This window comes from Ursus americanus, chromosome 14, assembly GCF_024610735.1.
Source record: "Ursus americanus isolate L20-20 chromosome 14, mUrsAme1.1.p, whole genome shotgun sequence".
NCBI classification, from domain to species: domain Eukaryota; kingdom Metazoa; phylum Chordata; class Mammalia; order Carnivora; family Ursidae; genus Ursus; species Ursus americanus.
Window position 1 is genome coordinate 40,599,854 of NC_142140.1, and position 23,236 is coordinate 40,623,089.

At 45.2% G+C, this 23,236-nt stretch overlaps 1 protein-coding gene across 4 annotated transcripts in view; it reads left to right on the top strand.

Moving 5' to 3' along the window:
• Nucleotides 1–23,236, top strand: part of SMARCC1 (SWI/SNF related BAF chromatin remodeling complex subunit C1) — a 169,530-nt gene that overhangs the window by 134,927 nt on the left and 11,367 nt on the right. For all 4 annotated transcript variants that reach the window (XM_087867088.1, XM_087867090.1, XM_045778834.2 and 1 more), the window contains one exon: nt 10,021–10,282. In XM_087867088.1, the coding sequence (XP_087723214.1) occupies nt 10,021–10,282 (262 nt within the window). The remainder of the gene's footprint in view (nt 1–10,020; nt 10,283–23,236) is intronic.

Here is a 23,236-nt window from a genome sequence, read left to right on the forward strand (position 1 = left end):
CATGCTTGATGGTGTAAAATTCTTCCCTCTACAAAAGTTAGATCTTAGACTTCTTTTATGTTCTACTTGTTACCACTAAAGTAGAATTCATACAGACCCATTGTCTGATTCAAGAATTTTCTTGATTTCCTGTCTTCTTCAATACAAATATCAGAAAGTAGGAGTTAATCTCCTCTTGAGTTGGGAGCCTTGTTTCTGTGACCCCTTTTAACCAAACCCTCCTCTGGTCCAGCCTTGGACTCTCAGTCTTCCTCCCCTTCCCTGCATGGTGGAGGGCAGGTGGAGATAGGCTCTTGCTGAGCTCAGCATAGGTGGGGGCAGACACTTGTGAGAAGGATGTGGCCCAAACAGGGTCAAGAGAATTATGAAAAAGGCCAAACCTGAAGAAGGAAGCAACAAAAAGTAAGAAACATAGAGGCAGGGGAGCAGTTTGTCATTCAAGGTAATTTTTGGAGAAGTTTTTTTAATGAGTTGATGAAAAGAAGGATTGGTAACTTTTCTTTTTTTTTTTAATTAAGATTTTATTTATTTAAGAGAGAGAGCGCGCAAGCTGAGAGAGGGTCAGAGGCAGAGGGAGAAGCAGACTCGCCACTGAGCAGGGAGCCTGAAGAAGGGCTTGATTCCAGGACCCTGGGATCATGACCCAAGCCAAAGGCAGACGCTTAACCAACTAAGCCACTCAGGTGCCCCAGGAATTGGTAATTTTCTAAGCAATGAACTGAATTTGAGGATTTAGGTAGGACTTCTTCTCTCTGATTATTTTGACTTTTTAATCTGTATATGAGATCCTGGTATCTAAATGGTAGAGCCTTAAAATTAAACGATCCCAGAGGAGTTCTAATTTTAAGGACCTTTTTGTATTTATTTAGCTGTTTCTTAGTGGTCAGTCCAATCACATCCTCTGGCAGATTCCTCAGGATGAGTAGCCCAATAACTGGCACCAACAGCCCACTTTCATTTTGTCCTGAGACCACCTCTTCCACTTTGGCAGGCATCCTGGCCCTGGAGGACGGCGAGGCTGCTTCAGTAACTCTTGACCCACACCCTTCCCCAGCCCACCCGCAGGTCCCTAACCCTGTAAGCGTGTCTCACATCACTGGCCCTCTCCTTCCCTGCGAGCTGCTGGCCACCCCAGTCTCCTCTCCATCACCCCCTGTGTACTGGCCACACCACGCCTCATTCAGGCTTCCCTCTGGCCTTGTTCTCTGTGCTCCTCTGCCAGCAAGGTCCTCTTCCCCAGCCCTGCATCCCTCAGCCCTGCCCCTCCAGGTGACCTGCCCACCCCATCTGCTGCGGTGGCAGCCTGACAGCACTTACACTGTGTCGTGGTTGCGGATTCACGTATCCGTCTCCCATACAGGGGTATATGCCCTGTGAGCACGGACTTGACCGAGTGTCTTTGTAAACACAGAACTGGCACGTCATGGGCTCTTGCGTCAGTGACTCTTGAATGCATGTGTGCCAGCATCCATGTCGGAAGCTAGAGAAGTGGAAGAGGGGAGTCCACCCTTTAGTCAAATGGGGAAGAGAGTCAGGCAAACAAATGATGGCGCAGTGTGTTCAGTGCTCTTTTGGGAGCAGAAAGGAGGCATACCTGGAGAACGGGAGGTGGGAGAGGGTGCTGGAGAATACTTCTGCTAGGTGAGCCGGAGCGTGGAGGAATGACTCTTTGTGTTTATTGTATCCTCTTAAGCTGCCCTTTTGTCATTTATGGATGTTTTTAGTGGACTCAGGGTAACAGGGTTATGATATAGTGGATTATTGGCACATGCAGGATTCATGTGATGATTGGGTCGTAGCCACTGGCAGCCAGATGCCCTGCTGTCGTTCATAAAGCAGCACCGATGGATGAGCCTGGAAGATTGGCAGCACTCTGTGCACTTAGAGAACACTGTCTGCATTCTCAAGGGCCTCTTTTCTCAGCTCTAAGTCACTCTCTCTTCAGAGGTTGAACCTGGGGATCCCCCACTCTTTGAAACCCCCAGTGAAACTGTCACCTAGATCAGCACACCCCCTGCCCCTCTCCAGTTCTCGCTCCGAGTCCTGGACACCCAGGGGCCGAGTGTAATGGCTGCACTCCTCTTAGCCCTTCAGAATTTCCCTTGTGCTGTGGATTTGTAACAGTTATTATCTCAAATTACAGAACTGCACTGTGATTTTCTTATTTGAATCTTTTTTGTTGTTGAATTCTAATCAAAGCACATAAAACATTTTAGAGGCTAGTCTCTGGATAAAACAGCACAACTGAAAATGTTGGGAACGCTGTTCTGCCGACTCTCTTCCCATCAGGTTGCTCTGCTCAAATCCTTTGGCGGTCAGCCTGCCTTCTCAGTCAGCATTTGGGGCAGGAAAATCCTTTGTATGGGGTAGTCCCAAGCCCTAGCCACTGACTGTCAGTAACACAGCTGTGTTAGTTGTTCACTGCTATGGAAATAAGGACCCTAAAGCTTCGTGACTGCAAACAGAAAACCAGGTCTCACGTGGTTTCTGGGAGTTGGGAGCCAGGCACCTTGGCCGGGCGGCTCAGGAGCGGGGTCTTGCGAGGTTGCTGGCTCCCTAAGGTTCAGCAGGGCTGGAGCTCCCGCCTCCCAACTTACTCCTGGGGTTGTTGGCAGGGGCTTCTGCTCCTACCACACGAGCCTTTCTGGGGTGCCGTTCATGAAGGGGGTCCCTCAGGGTGAGTGATTAAAAAGAGCAAGAACATGAGCGAGCACCCAGAATGGAAGCCACACTGTTGCATGTAACCTAAACTTCAAAGTCCCACTCCTTCATTTCTGCTGTGTTCTCTCAGTCACCAGACCAACTCTGGCTCTGGGACCGGGTTGCGAGGTAGACATGGTTCAGGGAGGTGGAAGGTGTAAATACCAAGAAGTGGGAGTGTGGAAGCCAGCTTGGGGACTCGTTCTCAGAACCAGAGAGTTCTGCAAAATTCAAAATGTCTCCCATTCATGTTGTGCACAGTGACCATATAACTCTTTTTTCTCCACCAGGCACTACTATCCTGTCCTTCCCTGTGGGCAGGCAAAGCCATGGCCACTTTGCTAACCAGTGATTTCCACACGGGACTATTGAGGGAGTTAAATGAGAGCAGTGTGGCGTGTGCCTGGCACAGTGCCTCGAACACATAGTAGGTGTTCAGTTCATCACCACCTGGTGCTTCTCTGCCTACCACGTTGCCTCAGTTCACTTTATTTTTTAAAGATTTTGTTTATTTTATTGTATTTTATTTTATTTTATTTTTTTTTTTTTTAAAGATTTTATTTATTTATTTGACAGAGAGAGAGAGACACGGCGAGCGAGAGAGGGAACACAGGCAGGGGGAGTGGGAGAGGAAGAAGCAGGCTCCCAGCAGAGGAGCCTGATGTGGGGCTCGATCCCATAACGCCGGGATCACGCCCTGAGCCGAAGGCAGACGCTTAACCGCTGTGCCACCCAGGCACCCCTGTATTTTATTTTTTTGAGAGAGAACACGAGCTGGTCAAGGGAGGGGCAGAGGCAGAAGGAGAAGCAGACTCCCAGCTGAGCAGGGGGCCAGTGCGGGGCTGATCCCAGGACTCTCAGATCATGACCTGAGCCGAAGGCGGACGCTTAACGACTCAGCCACCCAGCTGCCCCTGCCTCGGTTCACTTTAAGGTGTACTTCTTTACCTACAGGCAATAGCTCCAGGACATACTTTTTTTGAATTAAACATTTGGTTTTATTTATATAGCAATAGATGTCAAAGTCTTTTCTTAGACTTTAGGAATCAGATATAGGAGCACCTAGGTGGCTCAGCTGGTTAAGCATCTGACTTTTGATCTCAGGTCAGGTCTTGATCTCATGGTTGTGAGTTCAAGCCCCTTCTTGGGCTCCACACTGAGTGTAGAGCCTACTTTAAAAAAAAAAAAAAAGAGATATGAACTTTCTTTTTTTCTCTAATGACTTAAAATCAGTTCTCTTGAGTCTTTAGGTATGTAGAAATTAAGAACAAAGGATATAAATCTGAATCTTTTATAGATACTATCCATACAACTATAATTAGAGCTCAGTAGGTACCGTTAACAGCTCTCTCTCATGAAGTGCTGGTATTAGATAAAGGCAGTTACGAAATGCACAGAGCCCATCGAGGAAATGACAGGATAAAGTATTGACTCTAGTTCGGGTGAGGATGCTGAGCTTGTGCTGGGACCATAACTCAGAGGGTCATCCCACCTGAGCAGCCTTCCATGCCAGGTGGATAGCACACATCGGTCAAGAGAGCAGGTTTCAGGGGCGCCTGGGTGGCACAGCGGTTAAGCGTCTGCCTTCGGCTCAGGGCGTGATCCCGGCGTTATGGGATCGAGCCCCACATCAGGCTCCTCCGCTATGAGCCTGCTTCTTCCTCTCCCACTCCCCCTGCTTGTGTTCCCTCTCTCGCTGGCTATCTCTATCTCTGTCAAATAAATAAATAAAATCTTTAAAAAAAAAAAAGAGAGAGCAGGTTTCAGGCATGGGTTGTGCTGGGGACTTGAGCCACCTGGAGAGAACTGGGGGGCCCTGTCTAAAGCATTCCCATTTGAATTAAAAAAATAATAATTTGATGCCCATGATGGGATGGATCTGTGAGCTGATCTGGTAGACCAAATGCTCTCTGAATTTCTGGAGGTCGTTTGGCTAGGTGTAGAACTGAATACGTTCGGTAAAGAGAGACATTGTGGGAATCCCAGAGCCAGTCCTCAAGGAGGCTAGAGGGTGCGTGAGACATTGAGATGCAGAGACACCACCTCCTACGAGGCAGTGGGGCAATGGAAATCCAAAGGAGAGGGGGCCGTGGTTGGCCGAGATTATCAAGGAGAGCTTCCTAGTGGAGGAGGGGCTGATCCGAGCTATTAAGAAGGCCTAAATCCCGAATATGAAGAGAAGGACATGATTTCCGAGGAGACTGAAGAGTCAGCCAGCCCAGAGCTGATGGCTTTTGCCACACAGGTGATGTAAGTTTAAGGTAATTTGTTCGTTCCACAGATACCCAAGCAGCACCTACTTTGTTCTAGGCATGCGTATGGCACTGGGGTACAGTGGTGGATAAAACCCCACCAAACTCTTTGCCTTGGTAGAGCTTGAAATAATCAACGAAGGGCGTTAGGAGATGTTCTATGCGGTGTGTGTATGTACTGAACTGTATGTTACAGGCTGGGGAGGGGAGGTGGGGAGGGTCAAGGGAGAGATTGCACTTGACGGTGGTATCGGCTGAGTAGGCCTTACCGAGAGACGGACAGACACGTGCTTCTGAGGCCTAGAACCAGCGCAGAGGCTCTGAGGCAGGAGCGTGTTGGGGCACTGAGGAGTAGGTGGTTGGGCTGGAGCACAAATGAGGAGGAGGTGAGAGGATAAAGTCAGAGATTTGATGACCTAATCACGGAAGTCCCTGTAAGCCATCCAGAGGCTTTTCATTTTACTCTGATAGTGTGGAAAAACTACAGAGCCTATTTTATGCAGTCCATAAAAATAGTAAATGCAGAGAGCTGGCATGGTCTTGCTTATAGTTCCCCAGGGATCTGTGTGGCGGCTGTGTTGTAGAGAGGAAATGACAAAGCAGCAAGGCTCGAAAAAGGAGAGTCTGGTGGCAAGGCCGTTAAAATAGCCCACATGAGGTGACGGTGGCCTGGACCAGGGTGGTGGCCGAGCAAGCGAAGAGAAGTGGTCAAGTTCTGGATAATAGGATCTCATCACACAGGATGCAGGTTTAGGGAAGTTTGTTGTACTTTATGACAAATGAGGGAAGGAAGAACAAAAAGCCAGAAGGTGAATTTCTTACTGACCCAGGAGAAGCCAATGCACTTGGTGTTCTCTGTATTTGGGGTAACGCATCTCTGTGCTGCCTGTCTTGTAACGGAACCTCTTGTTAGACGTGCACATTACATCACGAGTAGTTTTAGCTGAGATGAAGAAAGCTGTATCCAGTTGTAGGTTTAGTTCCGAACCAGAAATGCCTGGCCTCAGGAGGCAGGCACAAGGCAACAGGACAGAGTGACCGGTCACCACGATGTGTGCCTGCCCCTTTGGGTTTCACCTCCAGACGCACATGGGGAAGCCACAGGACACGGTTGTGGTGTTCTCGTTTCCACAGGGGTAAGAAGGAATGAATAGGTCTAGTTGGGACTTGGTTTTTTTGTAAATGGATGTCTGGTCATTGACACCAAACATTGCCAAGGAAGATGTGTGATTATTTACTTAGTTCTGAGGCCAAGTAGTCAGAGGCTTCAGGCCTCGGCTGATACCTCAGCCCCTGGCAGTGTAGATGGACTTGTGCGGCCCCCACCTTTTCCTCTTTCCCGCCCTCCCTGCTTTGTGCCCGTGAAGCTGGGAGAAGAGCTTTGTGTGAGCTTCGGCGGCATGTTGCAGCTGTGTCGGCGTTTGGTGCCTTGGTGCAGAAAAGTGCTCTGTTGTGCTCCAGTTGCACTTGGGTTCTTCTGTCCGGTGGGTACACAGTGCAGCACTGAGGGGGGAGAGGAAGGCAGGGTTTGAAAGCGGTGGGGGGATGTGTCTTCAGAGCTGGGCTACAGGCAGCTTTGTGTGAAACCGGCTGCCCTAGAGCCAGATTGGAGCCATGAGAGAAAATGGACAGATTCATTAACATTCTATCTACGTGAATGTACATACGCTGTTCACTTTAGCTGTTGGGACTTTGTCCACAGTTCTCGGAAATGGAAGGCGGAGAGGAGAAAATCAAGCTATCTATAGCACATGGCTTGCATGCTTTTAGTGTTGGGTTTTTTGTTTGGTTTTGATTTTTAGTGTGTGTGTGTGTGTGTGTGTGTGTGTGTGTGTGTGTGTGTGTTAAAGATTTTATCTATTTGAGAGAGAGAGCGCAAGCAGTGGGGAGGGGCAGAGGGAGAAGCAGACTCCCTGCTGAGCAGGGAGCCTGATGCAGGACTTCATCCCAGGACCCTGGGGTCATGACCTGAGCTGAAGGCAGATGCTTAACCGACTGAGCCACCCAGGCTCCCTAGCGGTTTGTTTTTTGACAAAAATATTATGTGTGATGAAAATTTTTTCAATAAAGAAATGAATAAATTGAAAAGTCTCTCTTATCCTCAGTTTCATTTCTAGGAATAATCACCTAATAGTTTGGTGTCTGATAGGACATTTTCATTGTGTATATAATGTGTGTGTATGTGAATACAAGGTGGCTTTTTTTTAAATTTAATTAGGATTGTGTAATAAATATTGCAGCAACTTGCTTTTTTTCCTCAGTGTATTTCAGACAACTATACATCGAAAACAGCACTTTAATGGCTGTCCTCAGACACACATATATACAGTTTTCTAGGACAGATTCCCAGATGTAGAATCACTGGTTTCATGCATTTAAAATTTGCTCAATACTGTCGAACTCTCCTCAAAAACTGCCAATTTACATTATGTTTGATTGTCAAAAAATGAATGCAGTCTTCAGTTGAACTCAGTAACAATGAGGTATCCACAACAAGAGATGTATGTCTATTGCTTGATGAGGCCAAGATGTGGCCATAAGCTCTGCTTCGTGTGCTGCCCTCCTGGAGCCACGCTTGCTGCTTGCTGCTTGGGCACTGCGCTCACCCCACAGCACCTTTTCAGCCCACACTGGAGCTTTGGTTTAACTGGGTTCTCTTTCAGGAATGTGTGTGTGTGTTTAATCACTCATCTATTTTAATTCTTCTAATTACTTTCTTTTAATTACCTTCCATGTTTTGAAATGACAAGTGAAGCTCAGGAAAAAATAGAATAATTAAAGTTAGTACATTTGTAGACATGGAAAATTGGGCAAATTTTTCTTTCTGTGGTTAATACCTTGAGAGGTCAGCTCTCAAAGAAGGACTGGTTTGGTTTAAAAACAAAACCAAACCACTGAGAGAGGTAACGTAGAGACTAAAATTTCCCTTCAGAGACACAAAATCCCTTCCAGGAACAGATCAGCTTCTTTACAGAACAGATCTTGACCTAAATTATAGTTCTTACATAACTGCGGGACTTCAGCCAAACCATCCAGACCAATAATGGTTTGACAAGAACATAGATAAGATGTCCTTTTCTGGCAACCTTTTATGTCTAACCTCAGCAAAGTCCTGAATTTCCTAGAAAGAATAGAAGAAAGCGAATCCTAGGACCTGTAGTCAGAATTTTTAGCTTCCTTTTTTATCAGTGCCTCTTACTGACTGATTAAATGTCTTGCAGAGCTGGACTTCCTGAGGACTCTCTTGCTTTTTACATCTTGCAGTTCCCTGCTCATTATACAAACAAGGAGGAACACCGGGCCGGGCTTTAACCTCTTCAGGTCACCCTCCCTAGAAAATGAAGAGCCCAGACCAGTCTGTTAGGACCGTAGCAGCACCCTGCCGCACTCCCTCCTGATGACCCTCAACCGCTCTCACAAAATCATTTGTTTCAGAAGATCTCCTTCTCCCTAGGAGACTCCCCGCAGCCAGCTAACCTGCCTGGGACATAAACTTTACCATCTATTCTCTCCATTCCCCCTCCTCCTCACCTGGTCATGCCTGTTCTCGTCCCTCTTCAGTCAGTGGCCTGTCCTCCTGCGCCCCGTCCGTCCATGGCCACTCCCTGGTTGCTACTCCTGATAACCAGAAGTGCTTCTCACTTGGTTCCACAGGGTCTTCTCCTCAGACAGCCCTCTGCTGAGAGCCCATATTCTTAGGCTAACTCTTCATGCATATTCCAACCAGTTTTTACTGATGATAGTATATAGTATTTATCTGTACAACTGGCTGCTCCTGAAAGCTAAAATGTTACCTTTTTTTAGTCTGTCGAATGCCTTGGAAGAGTGCTATCCAACAGAAATACAGTGTGAGCCACCTATGTGATTTAAAATTTTCTAGTAGCCACATGTAAAAGGTGAAATTGTAACGTTTATTCAGTATGTACAGAATATTATTTGAACATGTAATCAAGATGAAGAATACATTTTTTTCATGCTAAGTCCTCAGAACTCAGTGTGTGTTTTATACTTACAACACATTCCACTTCAGATTAGCCACATTTCAAGTGCTCAGGAGCCATTTGTGGCTTCTGTCTGCCGTCTCGGACAGAAAAGTTCTAAAAATGTCTCCCAGTGACTCGGATCTTGCCGTTGGAAATGGTGGGCTCGAACATTATTGGGAATAAATAGATCTGTTAACCCTCCTTATGATCTGTACGCTTCTTCCCTCCGAAATCTGCATGTTTATTTTCCTTCATGTTCAAGGTGATTTTCTCTTTCAGGACTGAATTAAATTAATTTTGATAGCATTTAAGGTGGGCTTCATCCTCTGAACTATTCTCAGGCATATGATTTCTGGATTTCCTGGCACGTATAATAGCTTATTTCTCTTTAGTTTAATTTGGGTCCCAGAAAGATTATCTTGAATATTGAAATACTTATATTCTTCAGACCAAGATTCATGCACATCTTTATTTAGGCACCTAAAATATTCTGTGAATGTGTCACCCAGTATAATTTTGGGTACTTGAAAGCCAAGATTTGCGGTGGCACTGCCAAAGCTCCACATAGAAAAATGTGGGTATTTGCAGCTAAGGCCACGTCCACTCATCCAGAGCATTTAACTCTGTGTCAGTTCTAAAATAGTAACCAAAGGATCACATCCAGAAGAGAGCACCTGGGAAAGTTGCGTGGACTTGAAATTTTATCCGTTGAGGGACTATGAAGAGGAGAGGAGAGGTTTGTATTACCTGGCAGTCATGAAATCTATTTTTACATATCTGAAGGCCTGCCAGACAGGATTCCGTGTGTACTGAATGAGCCCGGAGAGCAATAACCCCACTGGGTGAAGGTTACAGGAAAGGCAGACCTTGTGCATAACACAGAAAAGACCTTGACCTTGGTAACGGGTGTCCAAGTGGAAATACGCTACTCAAGAAATAATGCCATTCCTCACCACAGATGTTGGAGGTGGCTGTGTACGTGAGGTGGGATAGGGAGTTCAGGCATCAGGTTGATGTCCTGTGTGTCATCCACTCCGAAGACCCTCTCTTTGTGTCATCTCTCTTCCCCTTCCTTTTCTTGACAGTTAGAACAACAGAGGCAGCAGTTGCTTACAGAACGCCAGAACTTCCACATGGAACAGCTGAAATATGCCGAATTGCGAGCCCGACAGCAAATGGAACAGCAGCAGCATGGGCAGAACCCGCAGCAGGCACACCAGCATTCTGGAGGACCTGGCCTGGCGCCACTTGGAGCAGCAGGGCACCCCGGCATGATGCCTCATCAGCAGCCCCCTCCCTACCCTCTGATGCACCACCAGATGCCACCACCTCATCCACCCCAGCCAGGTGAGAGGCAGGCTCTGCTCATGGATGAGGCTGTGGTCATCCCTGTGGCACAGCATCAGAGGAGCTAACCACACCCTCGGTGATTCGGGCCTAGGACTGTGTAAGATACCGATTTTCAGCTAGGGAATTGTAGGCAAGTGAGACCTGGTTGCATAACCATCACCACATAATGTTTGCCATGTTCTGTTCCTGGTGTGATGCCTTTCTTTGGGTCGGTCAGCCTCCAAGTGGCCCATGCATCCCAGAGTTCCTTAAAAATTCATCCTTGGGTTGTCTACTCTTTTTTTTTTTTTTTTTTTAACTTACAGGCATTTTTAAAGATAGACATGCACAAAAATAATAATGCCGTGAACTCCTATGACCCAGCTTCCACACCCAGCAATTCCCTGCTATTTTTCACTTTTTGTTGGAGAAATCTACCGTGGGCAAAAGTAGAGCGAATAGTGTAAGAATCCCCCCGTATTACCTCTTGTACGTATGCTTCAGAACTACCGATATTTTGTTTCTTCTTCCTCACTCTGGGGCAGGAGGTAGACTTTAAGGTATATCTCTAACCAAGATCTGAGAAATCTTATTCTTTAACATAACTACTGTTATCACACCCAGCGAAAGTAACCATAATTCCTAGTTAACTATCAATTAAGTGTTCTTGGATGCTTCATTTGTTTGAATCGGTGTTCAGATAAGGTCCACACATTGCATTTGCTGATAGTTCTCTTAAATCTGTCTTAATGTGTAAACAGTTCACCTCACCTCCTTTTTTTTTTTTTTTTTAATGCGGTTCATATGTGGAAGAAATGAGGGTTTTGCACCTGTGACTATGCTGAAATGTGCCCAGAAGGTGCATGGTGTCATTTCTCATATTCTTCTCCCCACGTCCCTCCCCCACACATCTTCCATAAACCAGAGGCTTGCTCTGGGTGTTTTACCAGGTTCAGGTTCACTTTTTGGAAGCTGGCTTTTACTGTAATGTCAGTTGTCTCTCTTGGTGACATGAAGGTTGGCCAGCGGTTCTAGGCTGATCATCTGTTGTTAGGATGACCCATCCATTCAAGAGTTTCCCAACAGACTTCATCAGAGGTTTTACCTGCCTTTGAGAATCGCTTCTAGATCAGCTCTTTCATCAAGCCTTGCAAAATGGTGAGATGTCTCCGTTGATTTTTCCTTCTGCATTTCTTTCTTTTTTTTTTTTTTTTTAATGATTTTTTATTATATTATGTTAGTCACCATACAGTACATCCCCGGTTTCCGATGTAAGGCTCGATGATTCATTAGTTGTGTATAACACCCAGTGCACCATGCAATACGTGCCCTCCTTACTACCCATCACCGGTCTATCCCATTCCCCCACCCCCCTCCCCTCTGAAGTCCTCAGTTTGTTTCTCATAGTCCATAGTCTCTCATGTTTCATTCCCCCTTCTGATTACCCCCCCTTTCTTTATCCCTTTCTTCCCCTACTGATCATCCTAGTTCTTATGTTCCATAGATGAGAGAAATCATATGATAGTTGTCTTTCTCTGCTTGACTTATTTCACTTAGCATTATCTCCTCCAGTGCCGTCCATGTTGTAGCAAATGTTGAGAACTCGTTCTTTCTGATAGCTGAGTAATATTCCATTGTATATATGGACCACAACTTCTTAATCCAGTCATCTGTTGAAGGGCATCTCGGCTCCTTCCACGATTTAGCTATTGTGGACATTGCTGCTATGAACATTGGGGTGCATATGGCCCTTCTCTTCACTACGTCTGTATCTTTGGGGTAAATACCCAGTAGTGCAATGGCTGGATCATAGGGTAGCTCAATTTTTAACTTTTTAAGGGACCTCCACACTGTTTTCCAGAGTGGCTGTACCAACTTGCATTCCCACCAACAATGTAGGAGGGATCCCCTTTCTCCACATCCTCTCCAACAATTGTTGTTTCTTGCCTTGTCTATTTTTGCCATTCTAACTGGCGTAAGGTGGTATCTCAGTGTGGTTTTGATTTGAATTTCCTTGATGGCTAATGATTTTGAACATTTTTTCATGTGTCTGTTAGCCATTTATATGTCTTCATTGGAAAAGTGTCTGTTCATATCTTCTGCCCATTTTTTGATTTGTTTATTTGTTTCTCGTGTATTGAGTTTGAGAAGTTCTTTGTAGATCTTGGATACCAGTCCTTTATCTATAGTGTCATTTGCAAATATATTCTCCCATTCCGTGGGCTGCCTCTTAGTTTTTCTGACTGTTTCCTTGGCTGTGCAGAAACTTTTAATCTTGATGAAGTCCCATAAATTCATTTTATCTTTTGTTTCTCTTGCCTTTGGGGATGTGTCATGAAAAAGGTTGCTTTGGCCGATGTCGTAGAGGTTGTTGCCTATGTTCTCCTCTAGAATTTTGATGGATTCCTGTCTCACATTGAGGTCTTTCATCCATTTGGAGTTTATTTTTGTGTATGGTGTGAGATAGTGGTCAAGTTTCATTCTTTTGCATGTAGCTGTCCAATTTTCCCAGCACCATTTATTGAAGAGACTGTCTTTTTCCCACCGGATGTTTATTCCTGCTTTATCAAATATTAGTTGCCCAAAGAGCCGAGGGTCCATTTCTGGGCTCTCTATTCTGTTCCATTGGTCTATGTGTCTGTTTTTGTGCCAGTACCATGCTGTCTTTGTGATCACAGCTTTGTAGTACAGCTCGAAATCCGGCATTGTGATGCCCCCAGCTTTGTTTTTCCTTTTCAACAGTTCCTTGGAGATTCGGGGCCTTTTCTGTTTCCATACAAATTTAAGGACTGTTTGTTCCAGTTCTTTGAAAAATGTCCTTGGTATTTTGATCGGGATAGCATTGAAAGTGTAGATTGCTCTGGGTAGCATGGACATTTTAACTATGTTAATTCTTCCGATCCATGAGCATGGAATATCTTTCCATCTTTTTATGTCTTCCTCAATGTCTTTCAAGAGTGATTTATAGTTTCTAGAATATAGGTCCTTTACGTCTCTGGTTAAGTTAATTCCAAGGTAACGTATGGTTTTTGGTGCTATTGTAAATGGGATGGATTCCCTAATTTCTCTTTCTTCGGTCTCGCTATTCGTGTATAGAAATGCAACTGATTTCTGAGCATTTATTTTGTATCCTGCCACGTTACTGAATTGCTCTATAACTTCTAATAATTTGGGAGTGGCTTCTTTTGGGTTTTCCATATAGAGTATCATGTCATCTGCAAAGAGAGACATTTTGACTTCTTCTTTGCCAATTTGAATACCTTTGATCCCTTTTTGTCGTCTGATTGCTGTTGCAAGGACTTCTAGTACTATGTTGAATAATAGTGGCGAGAGTGGGCATCCTTGTCGAGTTCCTGATCTTAAGGGAAAGGCTTCCAGCTTTTCTCTATTGAGAATAATATTTGCAGTAGGCTTTTCATAGATGGCTTTTATGAGATTGAGAAATGTACCTTCTATTCCTACACTCTGAAGGGTTTTAATCAGGAAAGGATGCTGTATTTTGTCAAATGCTTTTTCGGCATCGATTGAGAGGATCATATGGTTCCTGAGTCTTTTCTTGTTGATATGATGTATCACGCTGATTGATTTGCGAATATTGAACCACGCTTGCATCCCAGGTATGAATCCCACTTGATCGTGATGGATAATCCTTTTAATGTACTGTTGGATTCTATTAGCAAGTATCTTGTTGAGGATTTTGGCGTCCATATTCATTAGGGAAATCGGTCTGTAATTCTCCTTTTTGAGGGGGTCTTTGCCTGGTTTGGGGATCAAGGTAATATTGGCCTCATAGAATGAGTTTGGTAGCTTTCCTTCTGTTTCTATTTTTTGAAATAGCTTCAGGAGAATAGGTATTATTTCTTCTTTGAATGTTTGGTAGAATTCCCCAGGAAAACCGTCCGGGCCTGGAGTTTTGTTATTTGGAAGGTTGTTTATCACTGACTCAATTTCTTCATAATTAATTGGCCTGTTTAAGGAATCAATTTCTTCCGGTTTCAATCTTGGTAGTTTATAGGTTTCCAGGAAGGATTCCATCTCTTCCAGATTGCTTAGTTTATTGGCATATAGCTGTTGATAAAAATTTCTAATAATCCTTCCAATTTCAATGGTGCTCGTCGTGACCTCTCCTTTTTCATTCATAATTTTAATAATCTGGGTCCTTTCTCTTTTCTTTTGGATAAGTCTTGCCAGTGGTCTGTCAATTTTATTGATTCTCTCAAAGAACCAGCTTCTAGTCCTGTTGATCTGCTCTACTGTACTTCTGGTTTCTGCTTGATTGATTTCAGCTCTAATTTTGGTCAACTGCTTCCTCGTGCGTGGATTAGGCCTGTCCCTCTGTTGCTGTTCCAGCTTCTTGAGGTGAGAATATAAAAACTGCATTTTAGATTTTTCTATTCTTTTGAGTGTGGCTTGGATGGCTATGTATTTCCCCCTTAGGACTGCCTTTGCAGTATCCCATAGGTTTTGGACTGTTGTATTTTCATTCTCATTGGTCTCCATAAATTGTTAATTTGATTTTTGATTTCCTGGTTTATCGAGTCATTCCTGAGCAGGATGGTTCTTAGTCTCCAAGTGTTTGAGTTTCTTCCAAATTTTTCCTTGTGGTTGAGTTCCAATTTCAGAGCGTTGTGGTCTGAGAATATGCAGGGGATAATTTCAATCTTTTGGTATCGGTTGAGACCTGTTTTGTGTCCCAGAACATGGTCTATTCTTGAGAATGTTCCATGGGCATTAGAATAGAATGAGTATTCTTTGGTTCTGGGGTGTAGTGTTCTATATATATCTATGAGGTCCAACTCGTCGAGTATGGCATTCAAAGCCTTTGATTCTTTGCTTAGTTTTTGCCAGGGTGTTCTATTTCTGATAGTGGAGTGTTGAGGTCCCCTACTATTAATGTATTTTCATTTATATGTCTCTTTATTCTGGATAAGAGTTGGCTTGTGTATCTTGCTGCTCCCCTGTTGGGGGCATATATATTTATAATTGTCATATCCACTTGTTGAATACTTCCCTTAAGAATAATATAGTGCCCTTCTGCGTCTCTAACTATAGTCTGTAGTTTAAAATCCAATTTATCTGATATGAGAATTGCTACCCCAGCTTTCTTTTGAGGACCATTTGCGTGAAAGATGGTACTCCATCCCCTTACTCTCAGTCTGAATGCATCTTTGGGTTTGAAATGAGTCTCTTGTAGACAGCAAATGGATGGGTCATTTCTTTTTATCCAATCTGCAACCCTGTGGCGTTTATGGGATGGTTCAAACCATTTACATTAAGACTGATTACTGAGAGATATGATTTTAATGTTGCCATGTTGCCAGTAAAGTCTTTGTTTGTATTGGCTGTGACTTTCTGTTCTGTATCACTCTTGGGGCCTTTTTACTTTTATAGAACCCCCTGTAATATCTCCTGTAGGGCTGGTTTCGTAGTTACAAAATTGGTTAGTGACTGGCGATTCTGAAATGTCTTTATTTCTCCATCAATTCTGAATGACAGTCTTGCTGGATAAAGGATCCTTGGCTGCATGTTTTTCTCTGAAAGAGCTTTAAATATGCTCCCCCAACCCTTTCTCTCATTCCAGGTCTGTGTAGACAGGTCTGACGTAATTCTGATGCTTTTGCCTTGGTACGTGAGAAATTTCTTTGCCCTGGCCGCTTTCAATACTGTATCCTTGCATCTAATATTTGCGAAATGCACTATGACGTGACGTGGCGTAGGTTTGTCGTGGTTGAGCTTGGGAGGGGTCCTCTCTGCCTCTTGGACACGAATGTTTGTTTCCCTTGCTAGATTAGGGAAGTTTTCAGCTACAATTTGTTCAAATATCTCTTCTAGACCTCTGTTTTTCTCCACCCCCTCGGGGATGCCGATGATTCTAACATTGGATCGTTTCATTGAGTCAGTAATCTCCCGTAACCTACATTCGTGGGCGTGGATTTTTTTAAGACCATCTTCTATTTTCATTTTTTCCTCTATTAACCCATCCTCCAATTCACTAACCCTTTCCTCTGCTTCTGTGACCCTGGCCGTCAGAGCCTCTAGTTTTGCCTGCATTTGGCTCATAGAATTTTTAATTTCTGTCAGATTCGCTCTCATTTCTGTCCTTAGGGATTCTATATTCTCAGTAACATTTTCCTTAATACTTTTTTCAATTCTACTCATCATTTTGACCATCGTTACTCTGAATTCCATTTCTGATAATTTGGTTACATCCATATCCATTATTTCTGTGGCAGAGGCCACAGTCTCACTGTCTTTTCTTTGCTGGGGGGGGCTTCTCCTTCTTGTCATTCTGATGAAGAGAGGTTGCGGGGTTTCCAGAGCCCAAATTATTGACTGGGTCCCAGGCCGTGCCCCTTGTTTTATAGGGATCTTAGGGATGTGGGCTTCTTCTTTAAAGATTTTATTTATTTATTTATGTGGCAGCCAACCAGCGAGAGAGGGAACAGAAGCAGGGGAGTGGGAGAGGAAGAAGCAGGCTCCCAGCGGAGGAGCCCGATGAGGGACTCCTTTCCAGAACGCTGGGATCACGCCCTAAGCCGGAGACAGGCGCTCAATGACTGCGCCACCCAGGCACCCGGGTTGTGGGCTTCTTGATTTTTCAGCCTGCCTTCTGGGGGAGGGGCCTGCCGCGCCGATACTCAGGCAGCCCTGTTTGGGTAGAGTCTCGGCGTCCCTTGCGAGGGGGGATGGGGATGGGCACTCCCTGAGCCGGTATTTCCAGGCTTTTGTTCTCTGGCGGCTTTCCCTGGCGGTTTGCTGTGCCTCTTCTGAGAGTCAGAGCAGCAGCGGCCGAATTTCAGCCTCTGTCACGGAACAGAGGGATTGCGGCCCGTTCTCTACTAATGTTCTGGCCACTTTAACTCTGTTTCTGTTGGTGCTGCTCAACCCTGCAGCGTCCCGGGATGTGCGCCCCACACCCAGCGTCCCAGCCCTCACTTCCAGGGCCGGCGCGTCTCTGTCCTTTGTGTTCCTAATGCCGCCAGCCGCCAGCCGCCCCGCGCGTGCTCCCGGATCTCCCGGTCTCAGTCTGGATCCAGTGAGCGCACCAGGATTCCGGGGTTCCGCGAGATGCCTGGTGGCGCGCGCACCCGGCTCACGGTCTCAGTCTGCTGTTTTGCGGGTGCCGTCCGCGAGCCCCGCCCGCTCCCCCTGTGCAAGTGGCTACGCTTCCCGGCGCCCGAACGCGGCGGCTCCCTCCCCCTTCCGTTTATCTTCCGATATCTGTGCACAGTTTCATGGCTCCCCGCTTCGTACCTCAGTACTCAGTGCTGGAGATGTTCATTTGTAGAGATCCAGATGCGTCTTCCTGCGTCTCAGGCTGGTTCCGTGGTTGTTTAGGCTGGTCTGGTACCTATCCAGCTCGACTCGGAGGACCGGCTGAAAACGGTGTCTCCTACTCCTCCGCCATCTTAACTCCTCCCCTTCTGCATTTATTTCTGTTCTTCATTTTATTAGCAGTGATTCTTTATTATTTAAAAAACAAAGAACAAAGAAACCTTGATCAATCACTTATCCTGAAAATGAGTTCCTTACAGTTCCTTTACTGAATAAAGGCTTCATCCTTTCTCTTTATTGGTTACCTGAATAATGGGTTCCTAACCACCGTCTTCACCAGAGGTGACCAGTAAGGGGGGGGGGGGCGGTTCTCCGGTGTGTGTATGTTTTTAGTATTGTGAATTTATGTAATTTTGTATATTTTATGTATTTCAGTCTGTTATGGACATTACTGTTTTTGATGCTCAGATTGTCCTACCTTTAGTTCACGGGAGCCCTTTCAGGCTGGCAACTATGCACCACACTTTAACCACCTTGAAAGTTGATCTCACAGTCCTTTCAAACTTAACTACCTTCCCCAAACAAACAAAAACTACCCACCAGCATCATGAAAACCTAAAACATACCTTTAATTTCAGCTTTTCTCCCTGCCATGTTCCTTTCCTTCATAGAGAGCGACGTGCTGTGTATGACATGGCTCTATTAACACTCATCCTGTAAGATTTTCATAATTACTCTGTTGTGATGTGCCAGGTGTTTAGCAGAGCCCAAGTTTGTGCTTCTTGGGATGGAATGCAAATTCTCTGGCCAAGGCATGTAGAAATGAACTAAGGTAATATTGGGAGACCCTTGCGAGCCAGGGAAGGCCCCAACATGACCAATAGCAGCTAGCCTGACTGCCTCAAATGGCAGATTTTCTAAATCTCCTCATGGAAATAGCCGGGCATGTTAGCTCGAGAAAGCTATGACTGAAAAAAAACTGTGATCTGACAACTCATATCATCAATGTGGATCTTTTATTTTATTTATTTATTTTTTAAAAAGATTTTATTTATTTATTTGACAGAGGGAGACAGCCAGCGAGAGAGGGAACACAAGCAGGGGGAGTGGGAGAGGAAGAAGCAGGCTCCCAGTGAAGAAGCCCGATATGGGGCTTGATCCCAGAATGCTGCGATCACGCCCTGAGCCGAAAGCAGACGCTTAACGACTGCGCCACCCAGGCGCCCCAGTGTGGATCTTTTATTTTAGTTCACAAACCAAAACGGGCTAGGTTGACTTCGATTGGGAAGCATTCATTTCACACACACGACTGTTAAATTACAGCTGTGGAATTGCTGGCTGCCATCGGACTCGCCACTTGATCTAAGTGATGTCTGTAGATATAGTCTTGGGAGTCCCCCTGCTCACAACGTAGGATTCTTTCTCCCTCAGTCTTTTCTGTCTGCTTGAACGGATCTTAAATGCTCTGTATGAGATGGAGTTTTCTTCAAAATTAAGCTTTCAAAATACACAAATGTTTAAGAGTAAAGATCACAAAGTGATTTTTCAGAAACAGTGCTTACTTTTAAAATTTATTCCTCAAACTACAGGGATAAATGTTTAAGGGGGGAAGTTCCCTGTGGCTCCTTGGTGCTTGGTTCTGGTGGTGGTAAGCATTACCATCTGTAGTAACTGCTCACGGAGAGCTCCCGAGGAGCTCCAACATCTGCATTTAGCTTGTGAAAGATGGGAGGAGAGATGCTTTAGCCTGTCTCCCTGAGCTACATCCTGGTGAGGACAAGTCTGCATGTTGGGCCAGTCACCCACCTCGTGCCGCTCACTTCTCAGTGTCCTCACTTTCCAGTTGAAGATCGTATGTGTGGCGGGGACCGCGCGGCCTTGCTGCCTGACGGAGCCAGGATATGTGCGGGGCTCCATCTGATTCCAAAGTGATCCCACGATACTGCCGCGTGACCCCGGACTAGGAAGGGACTTAGGGCAGATTCAGATACAGCTATTCTCTTAGGGAGACCGTGCCAAAGAAATAAGAGTTCATAAAAATAGCCTCTAGAACAGACATAGCGTGTTTTTCTCATTTTTCTCACAGAAATAAGCTTTTCTTCAATGAATTTTGAAGAAAAGGATCATTGCGTGTATGAAGAGACTAAAATCTATGACGAGATCATCTTTTTTCTTAAAGTTTTTTATTAAATATGTGCATATGAAAAAAGGTACAAATCATGAGTATTTAGCGAGTTTAAACAAAGAGAATATACCTGTGCAGCCACCCCCCAGAAGTCCCCGCTCGCCTCCTCTCTACCGCCTTTTTCCCCGGGGGCCACAGCTGTCCTGGTTTGTAACAGCAGCGACTAGTTGGGCTGGTTTTGAACGTTATCTAGAGGGAATCACGCAGTGGTTTTTGTTTCTGTCCTGTTTACTCAACACCTGGTACATGGGCTACATCCACGTCGTCCGTGGTTGCAGATTTGTTTCTCGTGTTTGCTCTATGTGGTCCGTTGCGGGGCTGTACCCCAGTTTATTAGTCTTTCCTCCTGTTGAGGGACATTTGATTAGTGTCCAGGTTTTGGTTATTACAGGTGGTAAATGCTACTGTGAACATGCTTGTGCACATGTCTTTTGATAGACACAGGTATACATTTTTTAATGTATTTTTAAATTTCAATTCAATTAATTAACATATAATGTAGTATTAGTTTCAGGGGTACAGGTCTGTGATTCATCAGTCTTATATAATACCCAGTGCTTGTTACATCATGTGCCTTCCTTAATGTCCATCACCCAGTTACCCCATCCCTTCGCCCCCCTCCCCTCCAGCAACCCTCAGTTTGTTTCCTGTGATGAAGAATCTCTTACGGTTTGTCTCCCTCTCTGATTTTGTCTTATTTTTTCTCTCTTCCCCTATGATCCTCTGTTTTGTTTCTTAAATTCCATATATGAGATCATATGATAATTGTTTTTGTCTGATTGACTTATTTCATTTAGCTAATACCTTCTAGTTCCTTCCACGTCATTACAAATGGCAGGATTTCAATTTTTTGATGGCTGAGTAATATTCCATATGTATGGTATATGTACCATATCTTCTTTATCCATTCATCTGTCGATGGACATCTGGGCTCTTTCCATACTTCGGCTATTGTGGGCATTGCTGCTATAAACATTGGTGTGTAGGTGCCCCTTCAGATCACTACATTTGTATCTTCAGGGGAAATCCCTAGTAGTGCAATTGCTGGGCCGTAGGGTAGCTCTATGTTGAACTTTTTGAGGAGCTTCCATACTTTATTCCAGAGTGGCTACACCAACTTGCATTCCCACCAACAATGGACATAAGTGTACATTTCTGTTGTGTGTGCCCCAAAGTTCCTAGAACAGGTCATAGGATATGTGTATGTTCACATTAGTAGATGCTGCCAAGATTGTTCCAGAATGGTCATATGGATTTATATCCTTGCAATCTGGGAGAGTTCTAGCAGCTCCTGGTAATCATTTTTCCTAATTGCCCCTTTTGTGGGGGTGCTTTGGAGTTCAAATGTAAAATTAAATCAAGTGTGTTAGTAAAATTAAGAACAACAATAAATTGAACCCACTAGTTAAAAGTTGCCTTAATATCACCAGTTTGGAAAGAGCTGGTTGTTAACAGGTGAGCCTAGGGTGCCATATTCTGGTGATCAGCTAAAGGAGCCTTTCAAAGTCAAGCAGGTGAGGAAGTGGGTAGTGTTTTAGGTGAAGTTTGACTTCAGTCTCTGGTTTGCTACGGTGTCCGTTAAGAACTTTGAGTTTGGTCCTTCCAACAGTTGTTTCCTAAGTCCTAGAAAGGTTTACAGGCCATAGCATTTATGTTAGGAGCTGAGGATAATTCTCTGTCAGTTGGCTAGCTTTTGGTATTTGTCCAGAATTTATGGTGTGTGAAGGAAGGGGAAATCAGCCTCTGAAAAGCCAGCAAGGTTGGGGAAGTGGCGAGAAGGTCAAGACTGATTTATCACTGGGTGGTTAATTTGTCCAGTTCTCTTACTTAGGGTTTGTATAATTACGTAGATTGATCCCACGTAATCTTTTCTCCACAAAACTGTCCATCAGTTAGTGGAGAGCCCATTAAAATAGCGGCTCAGTGTCATGAATCTGCCAGGCTGTCCAGCACCTGAGCGTGGGCCCCAGAGCGGCTGGTAGAAACCAACACCTGTCCTCCTCTACCACTCCTTAATTCCTTCAGATACTTAGAATGTTGTGTAGAGAGTACTGTCTTTATGCCGTTCTCACTCTTCCTTGGCGCTTATTACTTGGTCCTGCTCCTAACCTGGGAAGTCCAGCTTTGTGTAGGTTTTGTTTTGTTCCTGTCTCTGACAAGGTGTCCCACGTTGGTCTGTTCGCTCCCAGAGAGAAAAGCGAAGGGAGTCTCTGTAGCAGCGTATTTCCGGCGTGCAGTGAGCAAATGGAGGACTGGGGGTGGCCGCGGCCGTCTTTGTACCGCCCTTAGATTTCGCTCGTCTTGGTAGAGTAAGCGCCACTGCATTTCATCTTTACACATAAATTGGAAAACTGTGATTTCTTGACTCAAGCCTTCCGAGTTCTCCCTGTGAAACTGCCATTCCATATGGCACGAGGTGAACAGTCGTGATAGCGGCCGGTTCTTGAGCACACGCAGAGTACCCTTTGAGCGCTCCCTGCCCTGTGGTAGCCATGACAACACGTGGGGGACCAAGGAGAGTGGCCTGGGTCACGGCTGCTGCTGCTTCCTGAGGCGCTCTTGACTGTGCTGCTTACCTGAGCCCAGATGGCTGGGGGTGTTTAATATCAGCACTCCCAAGGGCCTCGGCCCGTTCTTACAGGAACACAACCTATCATGAGTTGAGTCCAAAGGAAATGACAAAAATCTAGTGTGTGAGTACAGCATAAGCTCTGCCCTCCGCTGGGGATTTATAGTAAATGAGGCGCTTTGGAGTTTCCTGGCTCTGGAATGAGCTGCCTGTCTTGGGGAAGCCTCTGTGTGAAAAGCAGAAGGAAAAGGCCATGGTTTGGATACCTTTATGGGGTCCTTGTGGTTAATAATAGAAGGATTTTTAGAAGTGCCTAAAAGAACCAGGATAAGAATTGATCTGAATTGATGAGAACTCAGACATGGTAAAGATGGTGTTTTAATGCTAAACATTACCAACAGAGTTGGTAAAATGTTGGTTGTTTAAGGAAATTTCAACCAAGGCATTAGTCACTTGGCTTTTAAGCCCCTAAGTTCGACCCACTTACACAACTCTCTACCCGTGGGAAACCATGCTCAGGAAGGGATTCCATCCAGTCATCCCTTCCCCACCCACTCCCTGGCCTCACAGCCCCACGCCAGAAAGGGAAAAGCCAGGTTTTTATTATCTGCAGTGCCTTTGGTCCTGCTTGCATCATGTGATAACGAGGCTGCTGAGCCTCTTTCCGGCTTAGCAGGTTACCCTCACAAAGAGAACAGTGAGGGCCCAGTCTTCAACAAAGAGCGTCTGTCGTGGGTGCCCCCCGGAAGCTGCTGCAGGAGGAGCAGTCCCTGAGGAGCCTGGGCTTCCCCTCTCTTGGCCCTGATTGTGTTATTTCCGTTCTCCGGGGCACTCAGCCAGAGGATGTGCTGTGGACAGTTAGAAAAGGGAGTGATGAAATGTGCCCAAGATTGGAAATTCACAAGTTCCCTTTCCTGGTTTCATGTTCTTTTCCCACCTGCCT